This window comes from Cherax quadricarinatus, chromosome 50 (genome assembly GCF_038502225.1).
Source record: "Cherax quadricarinatus isolate ZL_2023a chromosome 50, ASM3850222v1, whole genome shotgun sequence".
Lineage (NCBI taxonomy): Eukaryota > Metazoa > Arthropoda > Malacostraca > Decapoda > Parastacidae > Cherax > Cherax quadricarinatus.
Window position 1 is genome coordinate 10,434,397 of NC_091341.1, and position 22,788 is coordinate 10,457,184.

General features: G+C 42.2%; 1 protein-coding gene across 1 annotated transcript in view; it reads left to right on the forward strand.

Annotated features, from left to right (window-relative positions):
• Nucleotides 1-9,776, forward strand: part of LOC128695330 (mucin-2-like) — a 30,977-nt gene extending 21,201 nt beyond the window's left edge. The window contains exons 6-8 of the mRNA XM_070095333.1: nucleotides 1,822-2,106; nucleotides 4,674-5,910; nucleotides 8,231-9,776. Of these exons, the coding sequence (XP_069951434.1) occupies nucleotides 1,822-2,106; nucleotides 4,674-5,910; nucleotides 8,231-9,776 (3,068 nt within the window). The remainder of the gene's footprint in view (nucleotides 1-1,821; nucleotides 2,107-4,673; nucleotides 5,911-8,230) is intronic.
• Nucleotides 9,777-22,788: the final 13,012 nt, after the last annotated feature.

Below are 22,788 nucleotides of genomic sequence, written 5' to 3' on the forward strand. Positions count from 1 at the left end.
CGAACAGTTCTAATATAGCATGAGCAGTGCTATTATAGCATGAACAATGAAAAGAAGGGGCGTCATTGGTACACTAAGAGAAAACAATATATGTGTCCGGGGCCCAAGACTGTTCAACAGTCTCCCACCAGGCATAAGGAAAATTATTAACATGCCCCTGGTTGCCTTCAAGAGGGAGGTGGACAGATACTTGAAGTCGGTGCCGGATCAGCCGGGCTGTGGTTCGTAAGTTGAACTACGTGTGGCCAGCAGTAACATCCTGGTTGATCAGGCGCTGGTCACCCAGGCTGTTATTGCTGGCTCGACCCTGGTCCACGACCAGGCCCCCGCGGCCTAGTCGTGGACTGGGCCGCGGGGGCGTTGATCCCCGGAATACCTTCCAGGTAGACTCCAGGTAAGTACATAGTCGGGAAGGAAACTGAAAAGTGAGGTTCACTGGCTTGTCATCTCACGTGAATTTCCGACTAAGCCCATAAGTAAACAAGAATGGAAGGCGATTCGAACCATGTACTAACAGGCTCATTTCTTTACCACTAGCTCAGTGATACAGCGTTCGGCCTGCTACATGTCAGGACCACGGTTCGAGTCACCGTCCATTATTTTCACCATTCACTGATAGCCGTTCATTACGACTTATCTTGAAATTATATAAGCCCATGTTTTCTTAAACAGGTAGGTCCTTTGACCTTGGTCAAAGGACCTTCCTGTTTCCAGTGAACATGATGGAAGTCATTGCGCTTTGTGTCTTATTTCAATACTTGTCGGTATTATATACTTTTGTGAAGAATTAGACACACTGCACATTACACAAATAACCGGACATAGGAGAGAGAAGCTTATGATGACGTTTCGGCCCGACTTGGACCATTTACAAGTCACATTAAGAAAAGCTGAGTGATCCTATATATATATATATATATATATATATATATATATATATATATATATATATATATATATATATATATATATATATATATATATCACCTCTAGAACTGTCCTAAGGATCCTCTTCCTTAGAGAAAAGAATAAACTTGCTTCAGGGAAAATAACTCAAGGTTCTCCCTGGAGCTGTTTGAGAATTTTCTCCTACCACCCCCTATATTTAATATATATTTTATTTAAAGACAAAATACAATAACAAAACATTCACAAAGATACAATATATATATATATATATATATATATATATATATATATATATATATATATATATATATATATATATATATATATATATATATATATTGTATATATTGATCAAAAACAACACTGCACTGGCCAAGGAGTCGAACCCATGCTATTTTGGCCCGCCTCATGGTGAGAGAAAACGCATGACGCTTTAGACCACTAGACCACACAATCCTTAACAATGGTATATCCAGCCAAGCTAGATGTTGTACCCACCATCGAAGAACATATATATATATATATATATATATATATATATATATATATATATATATATATATATATATATATATATATATATATATATATATATATATATATATAAATATATATATATATATATATATATATATATATATATATATATATATATATATATATATGAGAGGGGGGAGAGGGACGGGACAAAGAGAGAAAGAAAGAAGTGGAAAAGTAATGGCAAAGACAATGTTGGTAGTGGCAGTACATTCTTCATCTCGTCGATACTGTGTACCATTCATGTACATATACTTTTAAGCTAAGTCTGGTACCCAAGACGCACTTTCACCAAACCTTGAACTAGCCACTATTGTTGTTTTTCACAATAAAAGTCAACAGACTCACAACATTGTTATTTGTTGCCTCAAGCAGTGAGCAAGCAAGGAGAGAGAGCGCCCCACCCGACCGAGCCCCCCAGGGGCAGAGGCGGGGCGCCAGTCAGCGTGGTGGTGTCGGGAGTGGTGGTGGGCGTGGTTGTGGGCGTGGCTGTGGTGGTAGCAGGCGTTGTGACCTGCAGGGCACGTCGTGGGCACGCCTCCTCTTCCTCCTCCTCCTCCCCGGGCAAGACACATCAACACCAGAGCGGATCCAGGGACTCTCTACTGGAACTGTCCCAGGGCGCTATGTACCAGTCCAGCGCCAGCCATCCTTCCTGTGGTGAGTCCTGAGAGAGAGAGAGAAAGAGAGAGAGAGAGAGAGGGGGGACTGAGGGAGAGAGAGAGAGAGAGAGAGAGGAAGGGAGGGGGGGAGGGAGGGAGAGAGAGAGAGTAATATTTCCAAGACTTAATGAACGTTTAAAATTGCATCATCTACCTTACTAGTGGTTAGTCCTGTTTGAGAAAGAGAGACTTACATAAACCCTTAGCCTAACCCTGTAAAATACGTGTATTAAAAAAAAAAGAGTATGAGAGAGACAGAAAACAGAGGATTTTCCAAGTCCACACTGAGGCTGTAAGATGAGAAATATTATCTACCTCTTTCAAGACACACACACACATACAGGTGGAATTCTACTTCAATCTCACTTGCTTCCTTCCTTCTTTCCGTTTCACCCTCTCTCTCTTTTTTCACTCTCCCTAGAAGAATTAGAGAGAAAAAAACGATAATTTTACTCCCTAGAACTAGAAGAATGAGAAAGGAAAAAATAAGTATAATTTTACTTCTTAATTATTGTACAAAATTACATGAACAGCGTCTGAAGATTATTATCTTTCTCAAGAGTAACGAATGCAATTAGTAATATAAAATAAACCTATTATATTGTATACATAATAATGTCTCATAAACTACAAGAGAGACGGATGCAGTACAATGACCTGATAAGGTCCACTGTGTGGGCGAAACGTTGTCAATAAAAGACTGTATTATACTGCATTTATATTGGTATTTTGTACTAATTCTCTTCAATAATTTCCTTAACATAACTGACAAAAATAAGCAGTGTTAAAAATTATTAAATTTTTGACTTTTATTCCCAATTAACTTTAATTATTATTATTATTATTATTATTATTATTATTATTATTATTATTATTATTATTATTATTATTATTATTATTATTATTATTATAATTATTGTCATATTATTAAAAACAATTTTGTATGATCTTTTAGTGATACAAAAAGTCTAGGTATAGAAACAAAAAGCAATTTTTTTCAAAGACTCTGAATTTATATAGAAATAATGCTACTCATATTCTTACCTACTAATGAGATGTCTAGGATCGACACATTTCTTTTACCAGAGTCTCCATGTCGATTTCGATGTTGGTAGCGGCAAGTCGAAGACACTTGTCCAGTGTTTCTTTTCCCATCTAATTTCTAGTTTTAGCTCTTACTTGTTTCATGGTAGAAAACTTACATTCACATATACATGTGTACGACCAAACATTGAGTGCAGCTGTAGTGCAAAGTCTCTCAGCTTGGGGAATTTATCCTTGAAGATTAACTTCCAGAAACTCTCCTGATTTCCATTTTTCTTTGCAAGCAACAACGGGTCAGACTGTAGTTCACACAGTTTAAGCTGAAATTTTGGTAATTGTGTTTTCACATTAACCCCCATGAGGGTGTTAAATAAAAGGAGACTGGTTTTCAGTTCTTCAAAGTCTCTAAATCTTTTTTCAAACTCACTAGATAAAAATCTGACTCTGTATCATCTACCATAAGTTCACGACGAGAAATAAAGTGTACAAGATCAGTCTTTCTTCAACTCACACTGAATAACTGGAGCTTCTTGTGGAAAGCTTCAATGTGTCCAACTAGTTGAGAAATGTTTTGTTGTTTGCCTCGTAAGCTCAGATTCAGCACATTCAAGTGAGCTTTTGTGTCTGTTAGGAATGCTAAGGTGCAAAGAAAGCACTTGCAGCTGAGTTTGGTACACCTGTGCATTGCTCAGCTGTTCATTTTGAAACAGTGAAAAGATATCTTTCCGAAAAGCAGAGAAATGCTGGAGCATTTTTCCAGCACTCATCCATCTGATACTTGAGTGCAGGGGTAGGTCCCTGAATTCTGCATTCAGTTCTTCAAGGAAAGATATGATGTTTATATTTCTCTGTGACATATTACTGCCTCTGATTAAATTTTCACACTCTGCTGACAACATTGCATGACATCACTCATCTGTAATACCTTGCCACATAATGCTTCTCGGTGGATAATGCAGTGTAATATTATACAGTCAACTCTGTTTTCAATTCAGCAAGCCAATTAACCCCACATTACTGCCGGTCATCACTTTTGCACCAGCTGCTACAGGAAAAAATTTCAAATCCTTCGTATTCATTGACTTGAGAGTAGCATAAATATCTGAGCCTCTTGTACCACCACTCAAGCGTTGTATCTTGACTAGTTCTTCATGTACCATGAAATCCTCATCCACAGTACGTGTAAATATGAGCAACTGATTTGTGTCATTGATGTCTCTACTCTCGTCTAAATCCATTAAAAAAATATTTGCGGTGTTTCATTATATCTTTCAGTTTTAAATTCATTTACTCTTCTTGCAGTTGTTTGATGAGATAATGAGACACTTTCAAATTTTCTAGAAATTTTTTTCCTCCCCAAACACTTGTGCCTTTGATTTCGTGTTTTTCACAAGCATTATAGCAACTTCATATGATACCACAAGACTCACTGTTTGAGGTTTCCAACTACAGGTAATTGCGACCTTAATTAATGAATCGAGTAGTCATCACCCTTAATTAACTTACTTCTCCCTCCATCAGAGCTGCTGACGACCTTCTCACCTGGTCCTGTGGTAGTGACACAGCTCAACCCTGGTAGATCTTCAAGACGAGCTTCCACCCTCAGCGCCCCCGGCGGCAGTTCCCCCAGGGACTTTCACCGCAGAGCCCCCTCTGTCAGTGGAGACCCAGTACATGTACTGGAAGTGGAAGATGATGATATCACCACTCCAAGAGTGGAAATACACTCGCCTTCCAGGTTGCCGAGGATCAACTTAACAAGCGAGGACCTCAAAGGGCAAGACTCGCCTCCCTTGCTATCCCTGCGGTGTGAGCCTCTGCAACAGGCTTTGTCGCAAGCCAGACCTCAGGTGTCACCCCAGCCAGAGCTCGAGTCAGGCAGTTCAGAGCAGCAGGCAGAGACCCACACAGCGCTCGATGCCGAGACGCAGACAGGTGACCTGGAGCTTTCTCCAGAGGCTCATGCTCAACATTTTACCCAGTCACACTCACTTACACAAACTCATCCCATGACCCATATTCATTCCATACCCCAGGTTTACCCCACGCCCCACGTTCACTCTACACCCCAGGTTCAATCCACACCCGAGGTTCACCCCACAACCCATATCCACCCTACAACCTATATCCACCCCACAACTCAGGTTCATCAAACTCATCAGGCCCAACCGTCATGCCAGGTTCAGTCTACATCCCAAGCTCATCCCACAACTTTGGACCACCTAACGCCACAGACTCATTCCACAACACACCTTCACTCTCAGCTCCAGACTGACACTCTGCTTGCCATCCAGTCGTCCACTGCCACTCTGCCCCACACTGCTACACTGCCTAGATCCACATTCAAATCCCACCACACTGGCACTACTCCACAACTTGCACTCCTTTCTCAGCCAGCTCTATCACAACAGCACACAGGGGCAGTCCCACGCCCTGCAACCCACGCTTACACAGGCACTGCCTCCCAACAGTGTGCCACCACACTACCCCGTGGTCTCACCCTCTCCCAGTTAGCATCACAGGTGCACTCAGTGCCACAAGACACTTCCTGGCATCAGTGCCAGCCAACGCCTCAGCAACTCTCAGCGCCACAAGCGCACCTACTACTCAGACCCCCAGAGAATGAACCCCCAGCGCATCATCAACCACAAGCTCAACCGTTAACACTTACAGAGCGCAGTCTTCACCCTGACTCCGTCACACATCAACACCTCATCCCACCTGACAACACTTCAATAAATCTTTTTACAACTTTTCGGTAGCTTGTCGTTTTATTACTCACGATCAATCAAATTCCAAAATTCCAAGACTTTATTATAAAATTATCTAATATATGTATGTATGCATGTATGTAGGTACAGTATATATATATATATATATATATATATATATATATATATATATATATATATATATATATATATATATATATATATATATATATATATATGCAATAAGATCACAGTAAACAGGTGATTTCGGAATATGCAAAACAACCACTCTGAAAAAGTAGAGAAATTCCAAGCGCATTCGTGACTACTCACATTATCAAGGAACTATGTGATAATGTGAGTAGACACGAAAGCGCTTGGAATTTCTCTACTTTTTCAGAGTGGTTGTTTTGCATATATATATATATATATATATATATATATATATATATATATATATATATATATATATATATATATATATATATATATATATATATATATATATATATATATATATATATATATATATATATATATATATATATATATATATATATATATATATATATATATATATATATATGCTCTAACCTTATATCCTCCTGTTCCATAGGCGCTGTATGACCCTTACGGGTTTAGCGCTTCCCAATGATTAGCGCAAAACAAAAAGAAAATATGTATGGCCTTAACCGTAAAGCATTCTCCCCACACCACACTCTCCTCAGAAAACACTCTCCCCAGACCACACTCTCCCCAGACCTCACTCTAACCAGACCACAGTCTAACCAGACCACACCCTCCCCAGACCACACTCTCCCAAGACCACACTCTCCCCAGACCACACTCTAACCAGACTACACTCTAACAAGACCACACCCTCCCCAGACCACACTCTCCCCAGACCACACTCTCTACAGATTACACTCTCCCCAGACTACACTCTCCCCAGATTACACTCTCCCAAGACCAAACCCTCCCCAGACCACACTCTCCCCACACCACACTCTCCCCACACCACACTCTCCTCAGACCACACTCTCCCCACACAACACTCTCCCCACACCACACTCTCCCCACACCACACTCTCCCCATACCACAATCTCCCCACACCACACTCTCCCCACACCACACTCTCCCTATACCACACTCTCCACACACCACACTCTCCCTACACAACACTCTCCCCACACCACACTCTCCCCACACCACACTCTCCCCACACCACACTCTCCCCACACCACACTCTCACCAAACCACACTCTCCCCACACCACACTCTCCCCACACCACACTCTCCCCACACCACACTCTCCCTACACAACACTCTCCCCACACCACACTCTCCCCAGATCAAACTCTCCCCAGACCACACTCTCCCCACACCAAACTCTCCCCACACCACACTCTCCTCACACTACACTCTCCCCTCACCATACTCTCCCCACACCACACTCTCCCCACACCACACTCTCCCCACACCACATTCTCCCCACACCACACTCTCCTCACACCACGCTCTCCCCACACCACACTCTCCCCACACCACACTCTCCCCACACCATACTCTCCCTACACCACACTCTCCCCACACCACACTCTCCCCACACCACACTCCCCCCACACCACACTCTCCCCACACCACACTCTCCCCCAGACTACACTCTCCCCACACCACACTCTCCCCAGACCACACTCTCCCCAGACCACACTCTCCCCAGACCACACTCTCCCCAGACAACACTCTCCCCAGACCACACTCTAACCAGACAACACTCTCCCCACACCACAATCTCCCCACACCACATTCTCCCCACACCACACTCTCCCCAGACCACACTCTCCCCAGACCACACTCTCCCCACACCACACTCTCCCCTGACCACACTCTCCTCAGACCACACTCTCCCCAGACCACACTCTCCCCAGACCACACTCTCCCCACACCACACTCTCCCCACACCACACTCTCTCCAGATCACATTCTCTCCAGACCACACTCTCCCCAGACCACACTCTCTCCAGATCACACTCTCCCCAAACTACACTCTCCCCAGACCACACTCTCCCCAGACAATACTCCCCAGACCACATTCTCACCAGATCACACTGTCCCCAGACCATACGCTCCCCAGACCACTCTCCCCAGACCATACTCCCTCCAGCCCACACTCTCCCCAGACCAAACCCTCCCCAGATCACACTCTCCCCAGACCACACTCTCTCCACACCACTCTCCCCAGACCACACTCTCCAGACCACACTCTCTCCAGACCACACTCTCCAGACTACACTCTCTCCTGATCACACTCTGCCCTGACCACACACTCTCGAGACCATATTCTTCCCAAACCACACTGTCCCCAGACCATATTCTCCTCAGACCAAACTTTCTCCAGACCACACTCTCTCCAGACCACACTCTCTCCAGACTACACTCTCTCCAGACCACACTCTCCCCAGACCACACTCTCCCGAGACCACACTCTTCGTAGACCATATACCCTCCAGCCCACACTCTCTCCAGACCACACTCTCCCACACCACACTCTTTCCAGACCACACTCTCCCCAGACCATACTCCCTCCAGCTCACACTCTCCCCAGACCACACTCTCCCCAGACCACACTCTGTCCAGAACACACTCTCCCCAGACCACACTCTCCCCAAACCACACTCTCCCCAGACCACACTCTCCCCACACCACACTCTCCCCACACCACATTCTCACCAGATCACACTCTCCCCAGACCATACGCTCCCAAGACCACTCTCCCCAGACCATACTCCCTCCAGCCCACTCTCTCCCCAGACCACACTCTCACCAGACCACACTCTCTCCAGACCTCACTCTCCCCACACCACACTCTCTACAGACCACACTCTCTCCGGACCACACTCTTCCCAAACCACACTCTCTTCAGACCACACTCTCTCCAGACCACACTCTCCCCAGACCACACTCTTCCCAGACCATACCCCTTCCAGCCAATACTCCCTCCAGCCCACACTTTCCGTAGACCACACTCTCCCCAGACCACACTCTCCACAAACCACACTCTCCCAAGACCACACCCTCCCTAGACCACACTCTCCCCAGACAACACTTTCCCCAGATCACACTCTCCCCAGACTACGCTCTCTCCAGACCACACTCTCTCAAGACCTCACTCTCCCCAGACCACACTTTCTCCAGACCACACTCTCTCCAGATCACACTCTCCCCAAACCACACTCTCTCCAGACCACGCTCTCTCCAGACCACACTCTCCCTAGACCATACTCCCTCCAGCCCACAGTCTCTCCAGACCACACTCTCCCCAGACCGTACTCTCCTCAGACCATACTCTCTCCAGTGCATACTCTCTCCAGACCACACTTTCCCCAGACCACACTCTTCCCAGACCACACTCTCTCCAGACCACACTCCAGACCATACTCCCTCCATCCCACACTCTCTCCAGGCCACACTTTCTCCAGACCACTCTCTCCCCAGACCACACTCTCCCCAGCCAATACTCCCTCCAGCCCACACTCTCTCCAGACCACACTCTCCCCAGACCATACTCCTTCCAGTCCATACCCCCTTCAGCCCACACTTTCCGTCGACCACACTCTCCCCAGACCACATTCTCCCCAGACCCTACTCCCTGCAGACCACACTCTCTCCAGACCACACTCTCTCCAGACCACACTCTCTCCAGACCATACTCCCTCCAGACCACACTCCAGACCACACTCTCTCCAGATCAAACTCTTCCCAGACCATACTCCCTCCAGACCACACTCTCTCCATACCATACTCCATCCAGACCATACTCTCTCCAGACCACACTTTCTCCAGACCACACTCTCACCAGACCATACTCCCTGCAGACCACATGCAAATATTTGTGGAGAAAATTTGGATTAATTTCGTGCAGTGGAACTAGACTATGCGCTCCTCGAGGGTGGAGGCCGCTCTTGATGCAAGGAATTGGACCTGACTTTGCTTTGCACAGATCTAACCTGAATGTCACCCTTTAAACCCCAAGTTAAAGGGGGAGGATGCGCTGTATGACCCTTACGGTTTAACGCTCCCACTAAATGAACGCAACCATAATAACTGAATCGAACCCGAATGTCTCACATTCCCTACGGGTTTAGTGCTCCACCCTCATTTCTGCAATAACCTAGCAAGAGCAAATTGATCCGAGAAGGCTGACCTAATTTTCTGTCACCTCAGGAGTGCCTGACACGACACAAACTTGACTAATGCCGGACGTAACATTTTCAGAACAGCTCTTTGGAAGAAGCAAGTTTTAACTCCGGCCTCTTTATGTTATAAAGTTGTGAAGGTGACGCAAGAGTGTTTGTTTGTGTGTGTGTGTACTCACCTAGTTGAGGTTGCAGGGGTCGAGTGTGTGTGTGTGTGTGTGTGTGCTCACCTAGTTGAGGTTGCAGGGGTCGAGTTTGTGTATGTGTGTGTGTGTGTGTGTGTGTGTGTGTGTGTGTGTGTGTGTGTGTGTGTGTGTGTGTGTGTACTCACGTAGTTGAGGTTGCAAGGGTCGAGTCCGAGTGTGTGTGTGTGTGTGTACTCACGTAGTTGAGGTTGCAAGGGTCGAGTCCGAGTGTGTGTGTGTGTGTGTACTCACGTAGTTGAGGTTGCAAGGGTCGAGTGTGTGTGTGTATGTACTCACCTAGTTGAGGTTGCAGGGGTCGAGTGTGTGTGTGTGTGCGCGCGTGTGTGTATGTGTATGTGTGTGTGAGTGTGTGTGTGTGTGTGTGTGTGTGTGTGTGTGTGTGTGTGTGTGTGTGTGTGTGTGTGTGTGTGTGTGTGTGTGTGTGTGTGTGTTTCCTGATGAGCCTCAGCTATGCATGAAAAACACTAAACTTGTCAGTAAAACTTTTTTTAAGCAACATTTGAGCTAACCCTTTAGAGAGGAAAACGGAAAAAAATAATGGGATACAAAAGTTGTATACATGGACGTATATGTATTTCTCATTGCATACATCTCCGAATTTTATATACTTCAACGCATACTCACTGAGCTCTTCCTTTTAGGAAATACACACAGACTTGTGTATATCAGGGCATATACTCTGAGATGTATGCATTTCTCAGTATATATACACCGAAATAAGTCTAATTATCAGTGTATATACACCGAGAAGTGCATCTGGAAGCGATACGGGGGAGATAAGAGTATATACATAATGTTAACATTAAATCTCACTGTAGGTGTCAGACTATGATCTCTGCTCCCTTAACTTCCCACTTAGAGTCGACAAGCCAGCCCACAGGAAAAACATCAACAAACCTTCAATGCACAGTAGAAGATTACTTCAATCATTTGAGGTATCAGAAGATCTATGATTCTAATGTTTGCGTGAACTGCAACCTTCAACAGCCCAGCTGTAGTCACTTAAGCATAAAGTTAACACATTATCGAGGTGTTTGCAAGGAGGAGAGTGAGTGTGTTAGCAGGTGGTCAATTGTGTCAGTGGCCTTAGCGTGATCGTGTGTGACATCCGAGTTCTGATTATCTTCATATTTTCTTGTGGACGTTTTATGCCGAGGAGTGTCTTCGCACCAAATTCTACGTCCTGAGCAACGCATTTCGAAGGAGTTTCCCGAAGGTAAGTTAATCTAGGGAGCTACTGTCTTTTCCGCCATAAAAGGCATGTGAGTATGTTAGACAGACAAGACGATGTTTCTAAGCAGTTTTAACGTAACGTTAGTAAATAACTGCTAAAGCGTAACCCAAAGCCTACTACCCTTGACTCTGACTTTGAGCACATAAGGCGCAGGTTGATTTTCCAAGACATGTGGGGGAAAAAAAGAGTGCATAATATGCCGGAAAATACTGTAGTTCTTCTCGAGGGGCTACTTTACATACCCTAAGTGTACATCTTTCTCTGAATATACCTAGAATTAATTTTAGTCACCCTTTTCCTAATGAAAGTAATTTTTGTTGACAATATCCAGTTTTCCGCAAAAACTGTGCTAATGACTGGAAGTAGTTACAACACAGAAAAACATAAGAACATAAGAAAGGAGGAACACTGCAGCAGGCCTGTTGGCCCATACTAGGCAGGTCCTTTACAATCCATCCCACTAGCAAAATATTTGCCCAACCCAATTTTCAATTCCTCCCAAGAAATAAGCTTTGATAACTCTATCCACTCATGTGTAAGTTCCACTCAAATCAGCCCCTCTCACTCATGTATTTATCCAACCTAAATTTGAAACTACCCAAGGTTTTAGCTTCAATAACCCTACTAGGCAGACTGTTCCACTCATCAGCTACCCTATTTCCAAACCAATACTTTCCTATGTCCTTTCTAAATCTAAACTTATCTAATTTGAATCTATTATTGCGGGTTCTTTCTTGGAGAGATATCCTCAAGACCTTATTTATATCCCCTTTGTTAATACCTATCTTCCACTTGTACGCTTCGATCATGTTGCTTACACTTCTTGATATAAATCCCAGTAATCTGTTTGCCTTATTACGTACTCGTAGGCATTGCTGCCTTGGTTTAAGGTTGCTGCTTACCATAACCCCCAACTCCTTTTCGCAATCTGTATGGCTAAGTTCTACATTATTTAATTTATATGTGCTAGTGTTATGGACACTCCCGAGCTTCAGAACCTTGCATTTATCTACATTGAACTGCATCTGCCACTTTTCTGACCACGAGTTGAGTTTGTCTAAATCCTCCCGAAGTTCCCTAACATCTACGTTAGAATCAATTATCCTACCTATCCTCGTGTCATCGGCGAATTTGTTCATATCACTAGTAATTCCCTCATCAAGGTCATTGATGTATATTATAAACAACAACGGGCCCAAGACTGATCCCTGTGGAACGCCACTTGTTACAGATTCCCACTCGGATAAAGTTAGTTTTAGCCTTAGTGATTAGAAAGCGAGCCACTCTTAATTTTTTTTAAACTACATATACTCAGTAGTGTTGTTTTAGGCTCCAAGTTCCCTGCCAGTTTATATATACACAAACAACAGTGAATAATTTTTAAAATCATGTGAAATTTGGATTTAAATTAGTTTATATGTCATACATTAAAAGGTCAATATGTACCTTATTCCCGGGTGTCTTTTTATGTAAACATTATATTGATAATCATATAAAATGCTCACAAGTTGATGACACATGTGCAACAGATAACAAACTGTTGCACATGTGTCTTAATAATGTAAACATCATAAAACTTTGACAGATGTTTGTCTGGGTCGAGTGCATAATGACCCATAAAGATCTGTTCCTGATGCTACACCATCTACAAATACCTAGATGCTGGTGAAGGGCTTTTGATCCAAGGAATTATAACTACACTGTTCCTGAATCAGGCTTGATGACCTCCCATGCCTGAGGTGCCGTAGGACCCCTACGGATTTATCGCTTCCCCAAGATTATTAAGCTCTTGTAATTACGAAATTAAAGTATAAGACGTGACATACAAATACGAATATAGGTTTAGAAAGACACGTAAGCAAACACTATAACATATTTATTAGAAAACGTTTCGGTCCTGGGACCTTGATCACTTCTAACATACAGAGGCAGAAAGACATTATATATGTATGTTAGAAGTGATCAAGGTCCCAGGACCGAAACGTTTTCTAATAAATATGTTATAGTGTTTGCTTACGTGTCTTTCTAAACCAACTTGTCGGTATTTATTACCAAGGTTTATACCACGAATATAGGTACACACACGTACATGCACGTACATGAGCACTGTATATGTACATTGTATATTCGTAGACAAATATACAAAATGTTGGCACAGGTGAACCACCTGGAAAAGAAGCACAAAAATAAAATTTTTGTACGTTTCTTTCTCGCACTGGCAGTGTAAACTGACATTTTTTTTGGGGACGTTGTGTGCGTCATAAGTTACTTACCAAGGAAAATATCACTTGTGTTTTGTATATATTGTGAGGGATACTCTGACCACTCCATGTTTGGAGCGAGGAAGTGGATGGGGGGTTAATGGAGGAGGAACAGTGTGTTGCGAGTGTGGTTATCGGTGGTAGGAAGAATGGATATAATGGTGATAAGTGTGGTGGTGGTGGTGGAGGTGAGTGTGTATAATAGTGGTAGGTGTGGTGGTGGTGGTGGTGGTGGTGGTGGTGGTAAGTGTATAATAGTGGTAGGTGTGGTGGTGGTGGAAAGTGTATAATGGTGGTAGGTGGTGTGGTGGTGGTAAGTGTATAATAGTGGTAGGTGTGGTGGTGGTGGTAAGTGTATAATAGTGGTAGGTGTGGTGGTGGTGGAAAGTGTTAGGAAAGGGGGGGGGTAGTAATCATGATAATTGAGCAGGTGGTGCTGGTGATAAAGGCCGTGGTGATAATTATGATCATGTGATGGACTCTGCTGGTTAGAACCGCTTGCTGGCAAGCGGCACCATGCAGTTCAGGGGAGAAGACGGGTTGTACTCTGCTAACTGTTCTGCAAATTAATTGTTTATGATTGTTAGAGAAGCACATGAGGTAGAGGTGAATGGAGAGGGAAACAGTCGAGTGGAATGGATAGAGGGAATGTGTGTACACTGGAAGAGAGAGGAGAGGGCGTGTACACTGGGAGAGGAGAGGGGGTGTACAGTGGAAGAGAGAGGAGAGGGCGTGTACACTGGAAGAGAGAGGAGAGGGCGTGTACACTAGAAGAGAGAGGAGAGGGTGTGTGCACTGGATAAGAGAAGAGGGGATGTGTGCACTAGAGGAGAGGGAGTGCGCGTGTGCGTGTGTGCGCGTGTATGCGTGCACGAGCGTGAGCGTGTGCGCGTGTGTGTGTGTGTGAGCACAATCAGGAGTGCGTGCTCACCTGATTGTATTCACATAATCGTGGTTGCAGGGGTCGAGTCACAGCTCATGACGCCGCCTCTTCACTGGTCGCTACTAAGTCCACTCTCTCCATGCTCCATGAGCTTCATCATACCTCTTAAAGCTATGTATGGATCCTGCCTCCACTACACCACTTTTCATACTATTCCACTTCCTGACAACTCTATGACTGAAGAAATATTTCCTAACATCTGTGTTGCTCGTCTGAGTCTTCAGCTTCCAATTGTGACCCTTCGTTGTTGTTTTCCATCTCTGAAGCAACCTGTCCTTCTCCACCTTGTCAATTCCTCTCAGTATTTTATATGTAGTTATTATGTCCTCCCTATCCCTCCTGTCCTCCAGTGTCGTTAGGTCGATTTCCCTTAACCTCTCCTCGTCGGACATGCCCCTTAGCTCCAGGACTAGTATTGTTGCAAACCTTTGTACTTTCTCTAATTTCTTGGCGTGCGAAATCAGGTGTGAGGTTCCAAACTGGCGCTGCATACGCCAATATGGGCCTGACGTACACGGTGTACAGTCTTGAACGATTCCTTACTGAGGTGTCGGAATGCTATTCTTAGGTTTGCCAGGCGCCCAAATGCTGCTGCAGTTAATTGGTTGATGCGCGCCTCAGGAGATGTGTTCGTTATTATACTCACCCCAAGATCCTTTTCCTAGAGTGAGGTTTGTAGTCTTTGGCCCCCTGGCCTATACTCTGTCTGTGGTTTTCTTTGCCCTTCCCTGATCTTCATGACTTTGCACTTGGTAGGATTAAACTCCAGGAGTTAGTTGCTGGACCAGGCTTGTAGCCTGTCCAGATTCCTTTGTAGTCCTGTCTGATCCTCGTCCAATTTAATTTTCCTCATTAGTTTCACATCATCTGCAAACAGTGACACTTCTGAGTCAATCCCTCCCGTCATGTCATTCTCATATACCCCTATGGAAGCCCGCTCGTCACAGGCGCCCACTCTGACACCTCGCCACGTACCATGATTCGTTGCCTCCCTTTTAAGTATTATCTAATCCATTGCAGTGCGTTCTCTGTTATAGGTGCCTGATCCTCAAGCTTTTGCATTAATCTCTTAGGTGGAACTGTCGAAAGCCTTCTTGCAGTTCAAGAAACTGAAATCTACTCACCCTTCTCCTGTCGTAAAACTCAAGTAGGTTTGTGACACAGGATTTCCCTTCCCTGAAACCGCACGGGTTGTCGTGTATAACCTTGTTTCTCTCTAGGTACTCCACAACTCTTCTCCTGATAATCTTCTTCATGCCTTTGCATACTATACAGGTCTGTCTCCTTTCTTAAAAAATGGAACTACATTTGCGGTCTTCCACGCCGGAGGTACTCACTCTTTGTCGATGGATGTGTTGAAGATCGTTGTTAGTGGCACACACAGCCTCTCTCCTCCCTTTCTAAGGACCCACTGACAGATGTCCGATCCCACTGTCTTTGAGGTAACTAGTTCAATTAGCAGCTTCTTCACCTCCTTCCCAGTTGTGTGTACTGTGTGCAGCACTTGCTGATGCACCCCATCGTTCCGGCTTGCCGGAGTCCCTTCTGCCTCAACGAATACTTCCTTAAACCTCGTGTTGAGCTCTTTACATACTTCTTTGTCGCTTCTTGTGAACTTCCCTCCTTCCTTCCTCAGCCTAATTACCTGGTCATTGACTGTTGTTTTCCTCCTGATGTGGCTGTACAACAGTTTCGGGTCAGACTTAGCTTTCGATGCTGTGTCGGTTTCGTATTGTCGCTGGGCCTCCCTCCTTATCTGTGCATATTCGTTTCTGACTCTTCGACTATTTTCTCTTATTTTACTGTGTGTGTGCACGTGCGTGCGTGCATGCACTGGTAGGGGAAGAGAGTGCACTGTAAGAGGGAAGTGCGCAAGGGGAGGCTTGTGAACCTACCACTGAAATATTAGCATTAACGCAGCGTCAACACGGAGGCATGCTCCATAAACTCTCCACACACTCACCTCCATTACGTTTTATGACAATGTGATAATTTCAGTGAATTATGACTTAAGCCAAATTATGGATATGGATCGTGGCATTCACCTATACATTTTGCATTGCTCTGATGACATCGTGGTGATTTAGAGTACAGATTTTAAATTGTTTTGATAACATTGTGATGATTTATATATTTTTTGAGTGTCATGTCCGTTAAGACAGCAGATTGGCCATTCCATCTAGTTCGTAATAAATGCACGAATATATATATATATATATATATATATATATATATATATATATATATATATATATATATATATATATATATATATATACAAACACTGATCTCTGGCTGAAGGAGACTCGAACCTACGAACTTTGGAACAAGGTACGCAGTGTTATACCAAACTCACCACACTGGACCAATACTTTGGAGTCCAGATTTTAACAATGCAAGGAATTCGCAAGAATTCAGCCAGAGATCAGTGTTTGTGTATATTTCGCCTGCTCTTGCGAATTCTTTGCATATATATATATATATATATATATATATATATATATATATATATATATATATATATATATATATATTCGCCTATATATATATATATATATATATATATATATATATATATATATATATATATATATATATATATATATATATATATATATAAATATATAAATATATATATAGGGGTCGTCCTCGAAAGGGTTGGAGAGAGGGGGTAAAGGAGGTTTTGTGGGTAAGGGGCTTGGACTTCCAGCAAGCGTGCGTGAGCGTGTTAGATAGGAGTGAATGGAGACGAATGGTACTTGGGACCTGACGATCTGTTGGAGTGTGAGCAGGGTAATATTTAGTGAAGGGATTCAGGGAAACCGGTTATTTTCATATAGTCGGACTTGAGTCCTGGAAATGGGAAGTACAATGCCTGCACTTTAAAGGAGGGGTTTGGGATATTGGCAGTTTGGAGGGATATGTTGTGTATCTTTATATGTGTATGCTTCTAAACTGTTGTATTCTGAGCACCTCTGCAAAAACAGTGATAATGTGCGAGTGTGGTGAAAGTGTTGAATGATGATGAAAGTATTTTCTTTTTGGGGATTTTCTTTCTTTTTTGGGTCACCCTGCCTCGGTGGGAGACGGCCGACTTGTTGAAAAAAAAAAAAAAAAAAAAAAAATATATATATATATATATATATATATATATATATATATATATATATATATATATATATATATATATATATATATATATATATATATATATATATATATATATATATATATATATATATATATATATATATATGTCGTGCCGAATATGTAAAACTGGTCAATTAGCAAGAACTCATTTAAAATTAAGTCCTTTCTAAAATTTTCTCTTATACGTTTGAAGATATATTTTTTTCATTAACGTTGATGTAAAAATTTATAATTTTGCACCAAAAGGAATTTAGAAAACTTACCTAACCTTATTATAACAAGCGCAATTTATTTTAGGGTAACCCAACCAAATATATTTTAGATTTGTTTACAATAATTTAATACTAAACAAGCACAATGAAATATATTTTTTTCGTTAGGTTCAGAATGATTTTGGCGAAATTATTGCATACACAAATTTTCACTTGTCCTATATGGCAAGATGAGCGTTGCTATTTAAGCCAAGATCGCAAGTTCTGCCTATTCGGCACGACATATATATATATATATATATATATATATATATATATATATATATATATATATATATATATATATATATATATATATATATATATATATATATATATATATATATATATATATATATATATATATATATATATATATATATATATATATATATATATATATATATACGTATTTTTTTTCAACAAACCGGCCGTATCCCACCAAGGCAGGGTGGCCCAAAAAAGAATAACGAAAGTTTCTCTTTTTAAATTTAGTAATTTATACGGGAGAATGGGTTACTAGCCCCTTGCTCCCGGCATTTTAGTCGCCTCTTACAACACGCATGGCTTACGGAGGAAGAATTCTGTTCCACTTCCCCATGGAGATAAGAGGAAATAAACAAGAACAAGAACTAGAAAGAAAATAGAAGAAAACCCAGAGGGATATATATATATATATATATATATATATATATATATATATATATATATATATATATATATATATATATATATATATATATATATATATATATATATATATATATATATATGCTTGTACATGTATGTGTAGTGTGACCTAAGTGTAAGTAGAAGTAGCAAGACGTACCTGAAATCTTGCATGTTTATGAGACAGAAAAAGGGACACCAGCAATCGTACCATCATGTAAAACAATTACAGGCTTTCATTTTACACTCACTTGGCAGGTATGTATATGTATATAAATTCACACACACTCACACACGGTTAGGACCCCCTCGTCCACCCATCTGTTTATCCACTGACAGTTGTTTATTACATCTATATTTGAGTTCATAGACAATGTGGCCTTGAGGAGGTAAGAACAATTCAAAAGGTCAAAGCTCATGGGCCGAGGGAAGGAGTTCAGTTGGTGTCTGACTGGATATAGTATACTGTAGGTATTACCTCTGAATCCTTATTGTTAGGCCTCTAGGCCTAGGTTTCCCTAGTGTGAAAGGGCCAATTTGAAGAATCTGATTTAAAAAACAGCTGCATTTTATAAAGATAGATGGACAAAGCGCCATATAAGACCATACTGTTTGTTAGGTAAGACACATATGCAACAGTTAGGTATCTTTATTTCGAAACGTTTCGCCTACACAGTAGGCTTCTTCAGTCGAGTACAGAAAAGTTGATAGAAGCAGAAGATACTTGAAGACGATGTAATCAGTCCATCACCCTATATAAGGCACTATATAAGGTTCCATCCTGTCACTTCATCTCCATATTGTTTCATACCATGGAACAATGCTCTTCTCCAGACTGAGGGACTGACCACCTCAAAACTTTAAGGGTGATGGACTGATTACATCGTCTTCAAGTATCTTCTGCTTCTATCAACTTTTCTGTACTCGACTGAAGAAGCCTACTGTGTAGGCGAAACGTTTCGAAATAAAGATACCTAACTGTTGCATATGTGTCTTACCTAACAACCTGTCGGTATTTTATACCATTTTAATGTTCACCATACTGTTTATTGCTCCCTCGGGCAGAAATCAGAGTGGACAAAGTGATTAGTGTTCTGTGCTCAAAATTATGTTGATCCAAACACACCCTTCTCTTTCTAAACTTAACCAGTGGTTATAGTGAGGTGTGGCCATAGGAGTGGTTAGAAGCGCGGTCATAATGAGGTATAGTCATAGGTGTGGTCATAGATGAGTTCATGGTTAGGTGAGGTCACAGGTATGCGTTGTCGTTGTGTGTATGTGTGTGTATTTAGGGTTTCCCCTAGTTCCGTGTTTCCAGAAGTCCATCTGTGTCCCCTCAGATGAACTCCCTTCTTAACTTCCCCAGGTGTGGTCGTAGTTAGGCGTGGTCATAGGCGTGGTCACAGTCAGGTGAAGTCACAGTCAGGTGAAGTCACAGTCAGGTGAGATCACAGTCAGCTGAGGTCACAGTCAGGTGAGGTCATAGTCGTGTGTGTGTGTGTGTATGTGTGTGTGTGTGTGTGTGTGTGTGTGTGTGTGTGTGTGTGTGTGTGTGTGTGTGTGTGTGTGTGTGTGTGTGTGTGTGTGTGTGTGTGTGTGTATGTGAGTGAGCGCGCGCGTGTTTGCGTTCCCTAGTTCCTTGTCTCCAGAAGTCCATCTGTGGGCCCTCGGATGAACTTCCTCACTTCCCCAGGTTCAGCGGTTGTTGGCCCCTCCCCAGTGACCTTGCTGGGTGGCATCTCAGTCTCCTCTAGCTGGTCTACTGCCGAGACTGTCCAGGTGGGTGGAATTACAGGAGGGGACACACAGAAAACTGCGTCCTGTAATTCCACCCACCAAGACAGCCGCGAACAGTAGACCAGCTAGACGAGTAGTAGACCAGCTAGACGAGTAGTAGGCCAGCTAGACGAGTAGTAGACCAGCTAGACGAGTAGTAGACCGGCTAGATGAGACTAAACTGCCACCCAACTCGGCCACCAAGGTGAGGTTCCTCTGTGAAAAATCTCTGATTTCTATTTATGTTTTATAGTGTATTTTTGTTTTGCTTTCACTTGTGCAACTGTATAAGTGTATGTGTGAATGTGTTATTGTGTTCAGATGTGTGTCCATGTATGACTGTGTCTTCTCACCACGAAAACTGCAACAATTACTTACTGTTTTTTTTGTTGCATATCACTCTTTATACTCTCTCTCTCTCTCTCTCTCTCTCTCTCTCTCTCTCTCTCTCTCTCTCTCTCTCTCTCTCTCTCTCTCTCTCTCTCTCTCTCTCTCTCTCTCTCTCTCTCTCTCCTCCCCTATACACACACACACACACATACGATAATCACAACACATTTTCCTCTCGTCCCTTTCTAATATCTGGGTAAACACAAATTCCCTCTCACACGTATAACACGTTACAATCCAAACTCTATCACACACATGATCACACATTCGCATACACATATCTGCCTTTTCTCTCACTTTTCTAAAAATGAAATTATGCTGCACAGGCAATAAAGCGGAAATAAACTCGAGTATAATTTCTAACTGAATCCTGGATAAACGAAGTGGACAGTGTTATTAGATATTTTTAAGATAATGAGAGTTGTGAAGACGTAAGGAAGTGCCATTCCAGGTAAACTTGTATTGGATAAAAGATGCCTGTATTTGACTATACTGTTCGTAATTATCCTTACATGTTACCATTCTGCTTTTTGCATATTACTGTATTATTCTTGAATGTTACTGCATTTCTTTGTACATTACTATACTGTTCTTTCGTGTTACAGTACCGCTTTTGTTTTATTGTTGTTGTATGTTACTTCTCTGTCCTTGTGTTATACTTTACTGTTATTATTTGTTAGTTTCTGTCCTGTTCTTGCTTGTTACTTTACCCTTCTTTCATGTGAATTACAATCATGTTGACTCAAAATTCCCAAGAGTTTCACTTAACATTTCGCAGAATCCCCACGAGTGTTTCGTCCATACTGATTTCCCCCGTACAGTAAATTACAATGTAAAAAACTCTCACACACAAAAAAAAAAATCTTGAGGAAATCGACCATCATGGTAGTCTCATTTTATTGACAAAAAACGATTTCAGTAGCCCATCATGGAACGTGGTTAATGTCTCCAATATTGCTGTCCTTATTCACTTGTATGTTGCTCTAGCAACAAAAGTAATATCTTTTGTAACTATTCGCTTTTTTAGTTTAACTTTTACAAAATTATGTTGTTGCACAGATACCCTCTCCTTGGATAACCTAGAGCTCTTCGTTACTTTAAATATATTTAGTCTTTTCCATCACTCTCTCACAATGCTGATGCAATAAGCAAACAGTAGACAACGTAATCGTTTATTTTGCTTAAACAGTATTTCTGTTTTATAATAAAGACTTAAACTTTAATCTTAGCAGTATACATGGTAGTGTCGCTTGTGCGACACATAAATTGAATACGTTTCGCCCACACACTGTGCTTTATCAAGCCATTGGATATAGCCCATAGTATAGACGAACTTTACTTAATGAAGACTCCGTATGTGATGTAATGGTTTAGAAACACAAGAAGTTGAAGAATGAGACACTTCAACATTTTGGAATCTTAAATGAGGAAACGTTTCGCCAGTGGCTTCTTCAGTCCCATAAAGAGAAGAACGGTGTATTGGACTGAGGAAGCCACTGGCTAGCGAAACGTTTCTTCAGTAAAGATTCCCAAATATTACACAAGCGCCTCATTCTTCAAGACTCTGCAGAAACGTGCGTCCCTGTCGGTATCTCGCATACCCATGTAAGGGTAGAGGTACAGCCAGAGGTAAATCAGAGCTTACATGTAAATAGGTTTCAATTAATAACAAAAAAAAGGCACAATACCGTGACTGGAACGATACACAAATAACCCGCACATAAAAGAGAGTGTGACTTTGTAAATGGTCCAAGTCGGACCGAAACGTCGTCGTAAGCTTCTCTCATTTAGGTTTCAATTACTTTAATGTCTTTTCGGAAAGGCTTTAAAAATGTTGACCATTGAAGC